Source organism: Bacillus rossius, chromosome 1, assembly GCF_032445375.1.
Source record: "Bacillus rossius redtenbacheri isolate Brsri chromosome 1, Brsri_v3, whole genome shotgun sequence".
Classification (NCBI taxonomy): Eukaryota; Metazoa; Arthropoda; class Insecta; order Phasmatodea; family Bacillidae; genus Bacillus; species Bacillus rossius.
Window position 1 is genome coordinate 38,240,968 of NC_086330.1, and position 14,300 is coordinate 38,255,267.

At 43.1% G+C, this 14,300-nt stretch overlaps 1 protein-coding gene across 1 annotated transcript in view; it reads right to left on the minus strand.

Annotated features, from left to right (window-relative positions):
- LOC134539874 (hemicentin-2-like) overlaps positions 1 to 14,300 on the minus strand; it is a 98,339-nt gene that overhangs the window by 83,093 nt on the left and 946 nt on the right. Inside the window, exons 2-4 of the mRNA XM_063382603.1 lie at positions 12,320 to 12,589; positions 10,098 to 10,225; positions 9,912 to 10,030 (exon numbers count right to left, since the gene is read on the minus strand). Of these exons, the coding sequence (XP_063238673.1) occupies positions 9,912 to 10,030; positions 10,098 to 10,225; positions 12,320 to 12,589 (517 nt within the window). The remainder of the gene's footprint in view (positions 1 to 9,911; positions 10,031 to 10,097; positions 10,226 to 12,319; positions 12,590 to 14,300) is intronic.

Sequence of the window (14,300 nt, forward strand, 5' to 3'; positions counted from 1 at the left end):
ACCCACAGAAGTGGTTACGGAGCCTCTGCGTCTCCGTCTGAATTGCAGTCACGTGCCGCGCGCCTGAACGCGCGGAGAACGCAACCCGCCCTGCAGAGAGCAAGTAGCCGCGTGAAGCGGCGCGGGAAAGCCTCGGCGCTCTTCGGAGCCGCCCGGCCATCATCGTGTTTGGCGGGAAATCGAGCGGAAACTCCGTTCAGCAGTTCCTGTTCAAACGAGCCCCGGAATGCTTCTGGTAAATGGGAGAAGCTTGCCCAAGACGCACAAATAGGGCCGCCATCGGACGAGGCCATCAGCGACCAAGGGGGAGGCTACGCTGCTCGACTGAAGAAGACATCGTCAACGCCGCTACGCTGTCAAAACGCTTGCTGACGTCACTTTGACTGAAAACATAACCGATGGACTTAAAAAAAATTCGTCGAGGCCCTCAACGACGAAAATACAGACACAACTTTATGGTAGAGTGTGTGGTTGAAGTAGCACAAATAATAGGAGACTTGTATTTTTTTCTTGGAGAAACAATACGCGTTAATGCTGAGGGACCGAAGTTATGACCGCAGGCAGGTAAGCGAGTGACGGTGACGTAGCGTGACGTGAATGACGTTAACTGAACTTGGACTTTATTACCTTTCAACGACCTTGTGGTAAGGGTCTTTCCGTCGGCCAGTGCAACTGTACGGCGAATAAGTGAGAGTTCACGGTGGATGTGTTTTGGAGTAGCAACTGAAGTTCATTGACAAGGCGTGGCGAAAGTAAAGACTCTTGCAGATCCGCAAATACCTGGCAGCTTCCTGTAGTAGGTTGACGACCAGATAGGAAATTAACTGTGAGGCGAAACAACTTTGCCGGTAGAGTCTGGGTGGTCATCTTCGAGCCTCAAGTTGCAGTGTACAGGCGAAGGTCGAGTGTGACGACGAGTAGAACTGACCTGGTTGTAAGAAGAGTGGTTCCAGGCTCGTCAGCTGGTCCCTGGTGCTATTGCTAACAGCATAGCTGCGAGCTCCGGTCGGGGAGCTGTTACTAAGACAGGCGAAACATTGCGAACTGAGAGAGCCCGCATGGACTGGACGAGTCTACTGGCGGAGGGTTATTGAGGCAAGTAAACACGAAGAATCCTCCAGCAGGGACCCGCGGAGATACTCTTGCTTGCTTCTCTGGGATACACCTTTAAATTAACTATTTTCTTGTTGCTGCAACATACTGCTGTTAACGTAATTATGGAATTACTTTGATCAGCAGCGGAAAGCTTGTAAATATTTTTGTATGTTTCATTTTGTACGCAATTCCTTGCACATATTTGCTTATAATAAATGACACTTGGTACTCACTGCCGCTAACCAAATCCCCTCTTGACATCACTCCATGCCATTTAGGATTGGGGAAGGTAACAAAGCCATATAAATTAAAACGAAAACACCCGAATCACATCAACATAGATGATGGGTACAGATGAAGTAATATATGGAATTCTTTGTTTCGCCAAAATCATGAACTATCTCATCTGAGAATTAGCCAAAGTCATAATTGATGCACTTACTAAGCAGACGCATCCTGATTGACCACACTCTCCTCCAATCACAGCTACATGCATGGACCAGTCACAAATGGGATGTGATTGGCTCTAAATAAATGGTCTGCCAGGACTTAGCAATGGTGGCGATTCAGCTGAACTATTCAATTATTTATTAGTTGCCGTCTTCAGACCTTCTGTGCATTCGGATTCAGGAAAGGTCTTTATGAAGCGCAGATTTTCTCTCCCTCTCCCCCAATAATCCCAGTAACCCTGTGAGTCATACCTGAGTGAACTTAGCGGCGAGTGTGCGTGTTGCACGGTCTTCGGGCAGCATCAAGTATGATAAATCAACTCATTAATTTATTGTGCTCTTTTACATATCCAGTGTGTAATTAATGTGTATATTTTTTTGTAATGTTTGTATTTCTTTGTCGCTGAAAACCCAGCACGTAATCGCGTCGGGACCCGTTACTGTCCATGGAGAAATAAGTCTACGGAGTGGGTGTCTTTTCTGAAGTTGAAGTCAACTGGTAGCAATTGGATAGTAAAACAAAATGTAGCTTTATAAGTGATAGTGTGCTATCAATTTGTTTAATAGCTTGAAATTAAATTGCTATAAAGACTCGTTAAGAGGCCATCATGTAGTGAGTACTGCTAATCAAACACAATACCAACGCATCTGCAAGATATTAGCGTTAAACTTCAATATAACTAAAATTTGTTTTACTGTGCAGATTAAAGTATTAACAAGACAAATATCTCACACACCAACTACATGACTTCTTACCTCCACGGTAATGTTGCATACGGTCATAAAGCCGCACTTCCAGCAGCAGTGAGCCAATTATTGTATAACTAAAAGCTTAACTAAACTTTTGATAAATAAATAAAACTTTTCAAAGCGGTCGTAATTTACTTGTATTTAAGGAAACCAGTATTTCATTTAGTTTTAACTGTGTAAAACCTTAATATTGTTATTTCTTTTGATTATGAGAAACGTAATTCCTATTAATTTTTTTATCACGTGTTGCATGCACATGTTGAAACTTGGCAAAACGATGACGACAACATGACAAGGATTCTGATTCAATGGTAGGAATATTTGTGAAATAGACGTGAAATTAATATGTACTGTGAGTGCTATAAGGACAGAAGATTAAAAAACAACAACATTGATATGTTTTTCTTCGATCTACCGTTGTTATATCAGATAAATAAAATGTTACGAAGTTCTATAAATAATTGCAGGGCTGCTACTCCACATGCTAACGAAAAAAAACCTAGTTTACTCATACAGATTTTACACACATTTTTACCATTTGTTTGTATATCTACATAGAAGAATAGCAATAAACACACAGTTTATGAATAAAAACATCATTTGTAAACTTTAGACCCATTTTAAACACATTTTTAGTAAATTAAATGATTTACAAAACTGAATTTATGTTCGTCAAGTTTACGATCGTGTAGCACAAATATTACGAAATAAAGGGAAAATAGCATTGTCTACTCCGTACCTAGTAGTATTTTATTTACTACTTGGTCTCTTTTAGGAGCTCGGGGAAGTAAGACGTTGCTCGACACCGGGTAGCCTTTAGCATATTTGTTTTTCATTTATAACTAACGCATCCATCGGCCTTTAGTTATTCACATTTGGTGGTATTTAGTGTTAGTATTTTATTTTCTGATGATCTCAGCTATAACATTTTTTTTTAGAGGTCCACGGATAAGCGTCAATACAAGAACTATTAACTTGTACAGGAGCTTGCTGGTATCATTACCGTGCCGACGAGTAGAAGAGCATTACAACACGAATAAAGAGCCCCTTTGTGATCACTTCTCTCGGGTTAGGTACGTACAAAGCGTCGCCGATCATACTATAAAACGTTGTGAATCTGAAGTGTATTCGTGTTGCAGCATTGCGTCCCCGAACGTGGGTGGTGAATAAGGGGGTGGAGAAGGGGGGAGGTGTTGAGATTATGTCCCTCCTGCGTCTCCATGCCACGCGGCCACGTTACGAACACTCGAGAGTTCAGTGAGTTCACGCTCGGTTCCTCCCGTCGACGTGAACTGGCTCTCGGCAACATTTATTACCGATCGAAAGTTCAGCACCTCAGCCACTGCTATCATAATTTCCGTACTGTCCAGTTCCTCAAACCACCCCCTCCCCCCAACCCAATTATTTATATCCCCCAGGACAGCCAGGAGGTGACATAGTACTACAGGATTTACACACGTTTCCTTTGTTTGGAATAATTTCTATTTTTACCAGCATGAAATGAAAAAATAATTATATTCATATAATAAACTGATAAAAAAATAAATTTTAACTAAATAAATTAAGAATTTTTTATAAGTCTTAAAGAATTGATCACTGCTCGTAGAAATGTTTCTACACGTCACAGCCATGTCATTATGATTTCTGTTTGATACTCTAGATTTTATTTTCTTGGAAATGGAATTTGGTTTCAGAACATTTTCAACCCTGAACTCTAGAGTAAAACGCTAAGGAAACCTCTTGAAGAACAGCAAACTAAACATTTTCTGAACTTTTCCGAGGACTTCAAAAATTCTTCTAAACCCTACCCAAACTATGGTGTTTATTTACCAAAATATTATAAATTTATACCAAAAAGCACGAATTGTAATTCTCAAAGGACCGTAAAATATTTTCAATATTTTTCACTTTAACGTAACTTAACAAAATATCACGCTATTAAAATGTTTTACCTTTTTCACAAAAAATATTTTAGAAATGTTTTTGTTCAGAATCATGAAAATGAATTTATACTGAGACAGAAACTGAGTTTTATCGTTTTAATACATATATTTTTAAAGCAGCACCATAGTTCCAATTTTTTTCAGAGTTCTGGCCACATAATTAGGTTTATCGTGGCCGGCCTGAATTTACCGGGTTAGTACCTACTAATTACCAGTTTGAAATTTAATTTTTCACAGGAACCGCGACGACGACACAATAAAACAATTGCGTGCCACTTTTAAAATGCAGCACGTTCAGGATGTTAAAACCACCGGAACGAATTTTCGTCCTGCATGTTTGTGATACGTGCTAATTAAACGTTATTCAGCGGTCAGTAGGATCGATCCGAGAGGATTGTGGTTATAGCGACTGGTCGTTGTTTCATCAGCGACAGTGGTGTTTGTGTTCCGGGGGACACCGAGTCCAGTGTTCGCCAGTTCAACATCAGAGAAACAGAACAGTCTGTCGCTGCCGAAAACCTGTTGTGTGAACCTGATACCCGAGAAAAAAACGTCACCCATATGAGTAATACCACTGTTAGAAATAACAGGATAGTTAAATACTGCATTACCCTAAGACAAACAGTTTTAATTAATAGCTCAGTTAGTTTTACATCGTTAAATTGTAATTTTTTAAAATCAAAGCGAATGTTTAAACTCAAGTTTTTTCAGAACTAAAATAAAACCTATTAAATATCTATATATTATATGTTTTAGTGGTATGGGCCAATAAAGTATCAATAAATCAATATTTAAAAGTACATACATCATTTTAATTTGTAAGAAGCCTTTTTTTATATGTACCTTTCTTCATCTTTTGAAAATTTCGTTGCATAGTGCGCGAGCATCGTAAAAATTTACTGTTGTAATTTTTACACAACGCGCATAAAGGAGTATAACTTAAAAATTCTCTGTACTTCTACAAAAGATTAATTTTGCAAGCAGTTACCACGAAATAGTTTGTAATACCACATAAAATATATTGTAACTTTTTACATCACATGACTATAATTATTTTTGCGTTCATGATAAACGTTTTTCAAGATAATACTGACTGTTACTTACGAAAATTGGCGCATAACATTGTATTTTAATTTATGTTTCATTCAAAAATAGTTTTCAACCATGTCAAATACAACCAAATATTCAACAATTAAACTTTATTTTGTTTTGTTATGCCTATTAATGCCCGCAGTTAATTCTGGAAAGATGTTGAGGGAAAGGTTTACAAATTTAACCATTGGAGTGACTGGGATAACACAAAGAATAATTTACCGGGTAAGTACCGAACATAGAATTACTCCGAACACAATTTTGTAGTGATACAGTTGTTTTAGTGTAAATTACAAGTTTACAAACATCTGTTATTTGACATGATTCTTACTGCTCCGTCTACCAAGGAAAAAAAAAAAAATACATTGAAGGATCCTGTAAGATACATAACACCCGGGCTACGAAAAACTGGCTTTCTTATTCCGCGACCATCATATGGTAGTTTTAAGGTGTCGATCCGCTTCTTAGAATCTGATTCACAACTGGGATCTGAGAGCAACCGAGCTCTCATGATTAGAGACACGGAAATTTCGCGCATTCATTTAGTCGCAAGTTAGAATGCAAACCTTCACACTCTCGCACTGTGTTCATGATTGGCCCGCAGTTACTTGGACACGCCCCTCTATGACCGTGAGCCAACGACGCCCAGCTAGGAGAGAAGTAGGCGAATCGGGCAGCACCGATTAACAAGGATAAACATGTCCTCGCTAAGAAATCAACCAATGGGAAAGCGAACATGGGTTGAGCACACCTATTACCTTAAATTCTACTCTGAAGCCAGACGAATCTGCGAAATTTCCGGGTCTCTACTCATGATGGCCACCGCGCGTGAACAGACGGCGAGCGCTGTGCTCGCTCGTGCGGAGCGGGCCTGGCCCGCACTGCGCTGCGCTGCACAGACTGTGAGTCTGCGCTGTGCGGGTCCTGCGCCCCTTGCTCTCTGCAGCACGGCGCGGTCGCACCGGGGTCACGGCTTGCAGTCACTGGGGGGGGGGGGGGGGGGTTTCCAGGACGATCGGGCGAGGCCTTTTCGGGACACAACCGTAACCCAACTCGCGGGCCGTGTTCCAGATCGTGTCGAAACTGAATCTCAGCCAAGGAAACATATCGGCAACCGTTTTAATAAACGCCGCGCCGCCCTGCGCGAGGCTAGAAACTGATCTCGACGGATTCTAACGAACGTTTCGCAACCAACGATACCACTGTTACGGCAAAAAATACTACATATAGATAGCAGCACCATCGCATACAAATTTAACTCCATTTATAGTTTTCTCAAGTAATTTTAAAGTCGCGATTATTTCTCGTTATGATCACTGAAGTGTACAGAATTTATTCCAGCATAGTTTCGCTACCATAAAGTTTCATTTGGCACACCAATAAAAGTTAATGGCGCCAGACGTGGGTCCACCATATGGATGAAATCACTAAAGAAAGTGAGCACTGCGCATGCGCTAAATTTGGGTAACAGACAGGTCACGGATAATTCACCAAATCAGCTCCCTAAAAATAAGGGACTGGCCGTGTCCTATCTAAGGGTTAGGGGGCGGTATTGTGCGCTAGGAATACGGTTAGGGTACAGGTGTAGCATATTCAACCCCTAAACCCTTATCTATGTGTCTTGGAATACCTGAATAAGCCCCGCTGTTGCGTATATTTCTATGGTCTTACTCACGCGTAGATTGCGGCGCAGAGTAAATGGCGAATACTGATGCCAGACTGATAAAACCCGGCATTTTAACGTTAAAATACTTATTTTACATACCATCGTTAGTCACAGTATGTTTAAATATATTTTCAATATTTATCTTTTCTTGATTTTTCTAACATATTAAAATAGTGCATACTGGTAGTTTCATTATGGGTGTAGTAATTATAACTGAAATATATAGTTAAATGCTAAACTTAAATTATTATTTCACAGGAGAAACTATTTGTAGCTGTCAGTCCCTATTATTAACAAGGCATTCCATAACATTTTATGCTATGCACATAAAAACAATTTTTTAAAATTAAATTATGTAAACAAAATTTTAATAAAAACCTTTAAACCAAGATGTATTTCAATTACGTCTCCTAAAGTAAGTAAATTAATATTATCAGTCGAAGCTCTTGATTAAATAAAACAGGAAAACGTATATACACTTTTCATCATAATCTTACTTTACAAAATACAATTTTTCAGATACATGAAAAAGTTTTCATTACTTTACAAAGTTGTGTCTGAAACTTTTGCGCTCTCTGGCGCGTATCTGGCAACAGGGCACACCGAAAGAAGGACAGCGCTAATGGCAGAAATCGTGAATTGGACAGAGACAGAGAATGCCCATTTACATGCAAACTGAAATCTAAGGATGAGAGCGCTGCAGTACCTTCCGCTGGTGCAGGTTAGGACGAGGAGGTGACCTTGACATCATCTTGCCACTGGTCTTCGCTCCCGTGTTCCACTTAATGAGCACTGAGTCCGTTACCCCGAGTGGTTCGAAGACTTCTATAACGAGGGACATGTGTATCACGCAGAAAAAGTTTTCAAGACTAGCAGTCTATAAAAAAAACAGTATAGAATCGTCTGTGTTTCGTGATTGGCCGAGTTTATTCCAGGTGCTTGTCCACTGTCGGCACACGAATCACAGCAGTTCCAAGCGGAAGCGAACATGGTCTGATTGGCCCGGCTAAACAAGGCAGTGGCTACTCCTGCAGGCGAACGCCAATTACAGAGAGGAAACAGCTACCGCGGACATACCTTGTTGCATTCTAATGAGTGCTAAGGTCTTTTCACGAAAAATACATGGCCCCAACAAGATTATAATCTTGGAGGTCCCCTCGCTTTAACCCTCCGTGCATGACCTGTACGTTTTCCCTCTCCTTTCCCTCAACCAACGCACATAGGCTCTAATTATAAAAATCGTCTCAAAGTAGATTGCAAACAGTTATACAGTTCCACTGCTTCGATGACTAAGCCTCGGTTCGTTTTAGCCCTCACAAAAGTAAGCTTGCGTTTGAGTTCTTATAGTCACATTAATCTTAGTGTAAAAAATCGTAAAATAAATTATTAAAATAAACTCAATAAAACGCATAAGTTATTATAATGATAAAAGTTCAAAAGAGAACTTAACTGAAATATAAGATAAAGTATAACATTATTTATAAAAAATTAAAAGGGAAAATTAGACTTATATAAGCTTTAACATAATATAAAACGTTACTTAACTATAAAATAAATCTCTTCATCAGTTAAATTATCTAGCCAAAACTTGATATATATTTTATTTAAAATTTTTTATGTTTTTATTTTTTGGGAAGAAAAGTTACAAATTTGGATGCAAAAGCTCTAAATATCTGTATGAAATAGGGGAATAGGTAAATTTATGTTCTGCCTGTGTCATGTAGGATAATTATCGGCTACATTATTTAACTGATTTTCATTCAAATACATAAAGGTTATTGAAACTCTAATATACAATCTTTTAATATCAAATACTCTTAGAAGTTTAAATGTTTCTTGGTTGGGTACGTATATCGTTTTTGAAAATAACTCGTAAATTAATTGTAATAATTGGTTACATTGACTTTGGCGCATTCTTTCCCAAGCCAAAATTTCATACTGCAGAACAGACTGAAAAATAACAAAGTAAATAAATCTCATTCCTTAATAATATAGATCTTAGTTCCACGAATTTATATACAATTTTCAGAATTTTGTTTCTAAGATAAGAAATATGTTTTTCACATTTTAGAAAAGAGACGAGCACTATTTTTAAGTATTTTACATGTACTCTTACTATGACACATATTTTTTACCGTTAACACTTATTTCATTAAATACACGAAATTTAAGTTCATGTACGCTAGAATGATCATAAATGTTTGCAGAGAAAATAATATATTTCGTTTTATTTATATTTATAAAAGAAAATTTTAATCTTTTACAAAACTGGCTCAAGAATGCTGCCGCGTGGAGATCCTTTATTAATGTTTTTTATTGTTTACTTATGCCCTCTGAGACTTACCCTACTTAACTTTTAAACAAAGTGTTTTCCAAACCTATTTTTTCACTGTCTGTGAATGGGATATGCGAGGGTATTTATGTGCCCAAACACAAAACGTTCAAACCTAAACATTTATTCACACAGTCCACTCGATGGCACGTGGTACCGTATACACAGCCATAAACTTGAATTAAACATACTATTGCGTCGTGGACTTGCCGCACTAACTGACTATTTCCAAATGTCGTCCCTCACTATAGATCATGCGAAGACAAGGCATCTTGGTATCAACAATATGTATTAGAAGGTCAAAAACACCCACACAACAAAAATAATTTTTAAAAACACGTAACTGTTGGGTTTTAATACCTACTGGGCATTAACTCCACTACAGACGATAGTAAAAACTAAGCTTTATCAATCTTTTGCCATAGATAGTTAAAATATTAATGGCAAAGACGGAATAAGTCTTCATTAAAATCTATGACATCGACTATTTACAAATCTGCTTAAAATGCAGCTCAGAAAACTTCTTAAAATAGCCTGTATGTAAATTACTGACCACAGTATTTATTGTTCAAGTCAGACGCTACGGTAAGCACCGCCGAGTGTGTAGTCGCTGTCACTGTCGCTGTCGCTGTCGCTGTCGCTGTCGCTGTCGCTGTCGCTGTCGCTGTCGCTGCTCGCCTCGTCCTGTGGTCGCACGCAGCTCCTGGCGACACGCAGGGCTTCCCTGTCGCTGCTCACCACGGCTCGGGCTTACCTCCACGTCCCGTCACCGCCTGACGGACTCTTCGTCTTGCTCCCAGCTGGTCGCACTGGGACTCGAACCATCCGTGAGGTCGGATCCCCTCAGCGTCACTGAAGTCTCCCACTCGCTGCTCACAGGGCGAGCGAGTGCCATTCGCTGTCGGCCCCAAAGCCCTCGGTCCCTCGCCGACTCGCCTGCGTGCTCCTCATCTACGGGTTACTCGTACTCGCCGGGCGAGTTTTGCTCGCTCGTCCGAGGACTCGAACCAGTCCCGTAAGCCGCCGGTGTGTTTCGCTCTCACTCGGTTGTCAACTCTCCTGACGGGTACTGCTCGTTCGACTACAGACGCTCGCCGAGCGAGTGTTCCTTGCTCGTCCGGGACTAAAACCAGCCACTTAAGTCCTCCTGCCACGCCACTGCCGCCACTTTACTCTTGCTCGGTGGTTACTCGTTTCTTCAACGTTTCTGTACTCGACACTAACCGAGCGTGTGTTCACTCGTCGAGTCAGGACTTGAAGCCACGACCCCCGGTACTGGCGACGTTGTGGTTACTAGTGACAGGGCGTACCCGATGTTGACGTCCTTGGGTCGACGCGGCAGGATATCAGGGCTTCGCTGGGTCTCGTAGCTGCGGTGTCTTGGAGCGTCGGTGCCGGTCTCTCCCGTCTCTGGGGTTTATATACCCTCCAGGGGCAACGGTCATTATGTTCTTTATTCCGCTCGCCAAAGCTGTGCAGAATGCATAAGCATCGGGCGGAAGTTTCGGTGCCACGTAGCGGTCAAATAGCTTTGCTCAAGCTTCGCGGGTCACCTAACCCACAGGCAAGCTGAGTTGCCCGTGCACTAGTAAGTGCAGCGTGTTGCGTCCTTTCAGGCTTGCGACGAAACACACCTTGTACGTCGTGGTGAGAAAGCGTAACGGGTTGGAGGAGAACACACGTTACATGTTATTCATACTGTATAAAATTTATCTAGATATATTTTATTGTAAAACTGTATCAAAAATCTTAGCAAGATCCAACATTACATCAACACATTTTTTTTATCTTGTTCTATGGCTTTGTGCACAAAGTTCGTTACTTCGCTCAAATCATCATTTGTATTTAAACCTCTTCTGAACGCACATTGATTTACAGATAATATTCTGTTTTTATTTAAAATGAAATTAATAGTTTTTTACACATTTTTTATGAAACCTTGATATGTTACTTAATATCGAGATTGGTCAAACTTTTGAGTTGACGATGGTTTTGAGGTCTATGAACCATGAAACGAAAAACAATAAATTTTTTCCATAAGTCGCACCATGGTAACGGCTACAATAGGTAGCATTTCTTTTAAATTTACCTAAGGCAGTTTTCCATGTGTTAGGATGGATACTGCTCAGGTGTTTCAGGAAGTCCTGCAGTTTATGTGTGCCATGGTTCCATATTACCAAGATGTCATCTGCATGCCTGTACCTACATTTTGGTTCGAGTTGGATCGCATTTATTACTTTCTTCTCGAAATCGGCAATGCAAAATGTTGGCTAAGAGCGTGGAGAGTGGAGAACCAATGGTGGCGCCTGCCTGTTGCTTGTATATCTGCCCCTTGAACGATAAAACAGGAAGCGCTATAAGCCGGAATTCACCCGAGGGAGAAAAAAAAAATTTGTAAGCGCGTGAGGCTCAACTTTAGCTGGATTACAGAAAGGGCCGAATGATACCGTTCCCGATTAAATAACTTTCACCTAAATGTTTAAAGAACACCACCACCCTCTATGCTTTATTAGCGTATCGGGGAGAATATTTGTGTGCCGACAATTTCCCGAAGAAGTTTCTGAGAATGCACAGTGTGTGTGTGTGTGTGTGTGTGTATATATATATATATAAAGGGCCTACATAGTCTGGGGTGTATGTATTTGTTAATTATGTTAACGAGGTGGGATGATAAGTGTGACGCTCGCGGGTGTTTCTATCGCAGTATCGCTTCCTTTGAGTGCTTTCAAGAATATGCACCGGGTGATCCATGCCTAAAAATTATATTCTGAAAGAAAAAAAAAAGCGTTTTTAGCCATTTTCACACTTCTCAAAATGTGGTTTGACAAAGAACTCTGGAAACTGAATCACTCACTCGCACTCCGCGCTATTTGTAAACAGGCATGCCACTCTGAAATGTTGAGCAGTTTTCTAATCGCAGCGGTCTCTCCTGAAGCTCTGCACACGTGTGTGTGTGCGGGGGCCTCATGGCTTCAGGAACGGGATATTTTGCCCGGAGAAACGTCTTCCACCCCGGCGCGGCCCCCGAGGGCGGCGGCCCAAAGGCGCGCTCCGCTATAATGGCCCGCGTCGTTATCCGAGGCCTTCCCGCGACGACGGCGGACAGAAAAAAAGCAGGAACCAGCCGCGGGTGCAGGAGGTGGAAGCCATTCAGCAGTCGCGTCACGCACCTCGCGGCGCGGCCATTATCGATACCTGTCTCGGCGAGAGCAGAGGTCGACCTGGAGGTCGTGTCGACTACCCGCTCCGTCGCCTGGCGCGCCTGGAATCGCGGTCGGAGATGTTTCGTCTGTCGGCTTCAGTGGGCGGGAGTGGACTTGGCCTCTCTGGCAGTGGCGCTGGAGAGCAGGCACCCGGGCCTAAAAACGGGCTGTAAACTGCACGGCGAGGTTTCCCCTTTAGCCTTGCAGTCGGTGAGGAGATTCAGGCAACCCCGAGGTCTCCTCTGCCTGCCTGAGGTTCCCACACACCGATCAGGAAGGTGATTGTCGTTTGAGGTGTCGGAACTGTTGCCGGTTCTAGTATCCGAGACATGAACCACCAAGTCTGCGGAAAGGGTGTGTGATGCGATTACATAGCCTCTCCACACCAAGTGGCAACCCTCTGCCTCCACGTTGGCACCGCTGTTGGGGGAGGATCGTGGTGACTATGTTGGGAGGGGTTTCCCCAACCGCTGGTCATAGCACCTCCCTAACTAAAGAGGGCGCTGCCGGGTCAAACTCTGCCACAGTGCATCCTCAATTGCATGTATGAGACCAGAAATGGTGAAAGGGCTGAATCTGCGGGCAACAGCAGATGCGATAGAAACCTTTCCGGGGGGTTCGACGGCCGAGCCTCGGTGCATCGGTCCCAAAGGGCCCCATAGTGAATGGACCAGGCCCCATGGTAATGGAGTTCGACTGGGTATGGTGGTTGCGGTGTCGGGTGCCCGGGCCTAAAAACGGGCTGTAAACTGCACGGCGAGGTTCCCCCTTTAGCCTTGTAGTCGGTGGAGGTACTGAGGCAACCCCCAGGTGCTTCCTGCCCGGACACCGTGATTGCCATTTCCAGCTGGGGTTGGCGGTGTTCGTCCCAGAAGCGTGATGATCCGGTCAAACTACCAGCGAACAGTCTGCCGACGAGACCAAAAGTTGGTCGTAGTACGGGGAGAATCCACCATGTTTGAATGGTGCCCCGCTGAGGTTTCCTCTAAGGCCCAGGATTCTTGTTGGGAAGGACTCGTACTTGGGAGTGGTGCCCCGAGTGCTTTAGGGGCAGGTATCAGGGCTCCCTAGCCCATTGAAGTACTGACGTTGTGAGCGACGAGGACAGCTCCGGTAACCAACCTGGACAGCTGGCAGAGGTTGGGTAGGCCTCCACCGGACCGCGGGTTCGCTGGGTGATTGAGGAGTCCCAGTGTGAGGCGGGAGACCGGGGTAGGCGCCAGAAGTGATACTCCAGAGGGCAAGGGAGCATCCAACTTGCTGGTTAGCTGAGTGGAGTAGGGGGCCAGAGGTGGTGCATAAACTGAGATGGGTAGCCTCAGTCACTTTGCATAGCCAAAAGCTCTAACGCTCTTCCTGGTTGCGTATGCGGCGTGATCCGCATCCACGCCCATGGGGGCCCCAGGGCGGCAGGGCCTCACGGCTAAGAGCGCTGGGTTATCAAAGAAAAGGGGGGAAACCCTAATTCGTGACTTCTGTCGGCTTCAGTGCTGGCTAAGGTGCCTGGGTCCCCTCGGGGAATGATTGCTGACCTACGACGTGTCGGAGCTGTAGCCGGCTCTAGTATCTGAGTGATGCTCTCGCCAGGTTACCGAAACGGGCAAGTGACGCGAATATATAGCCTCTCCTGCTTACGGCAACCCATAGCCTTCACGCGGCGCCAGTGTTGATATACAAATAGGGCACTGCCGGGAGTGCCCGATCCTCTGACTTCCTCGGTGAGTCGAAACGGGAATTTCTAGTAGGTTAGTAGGCTGTGGATGGGTGGCT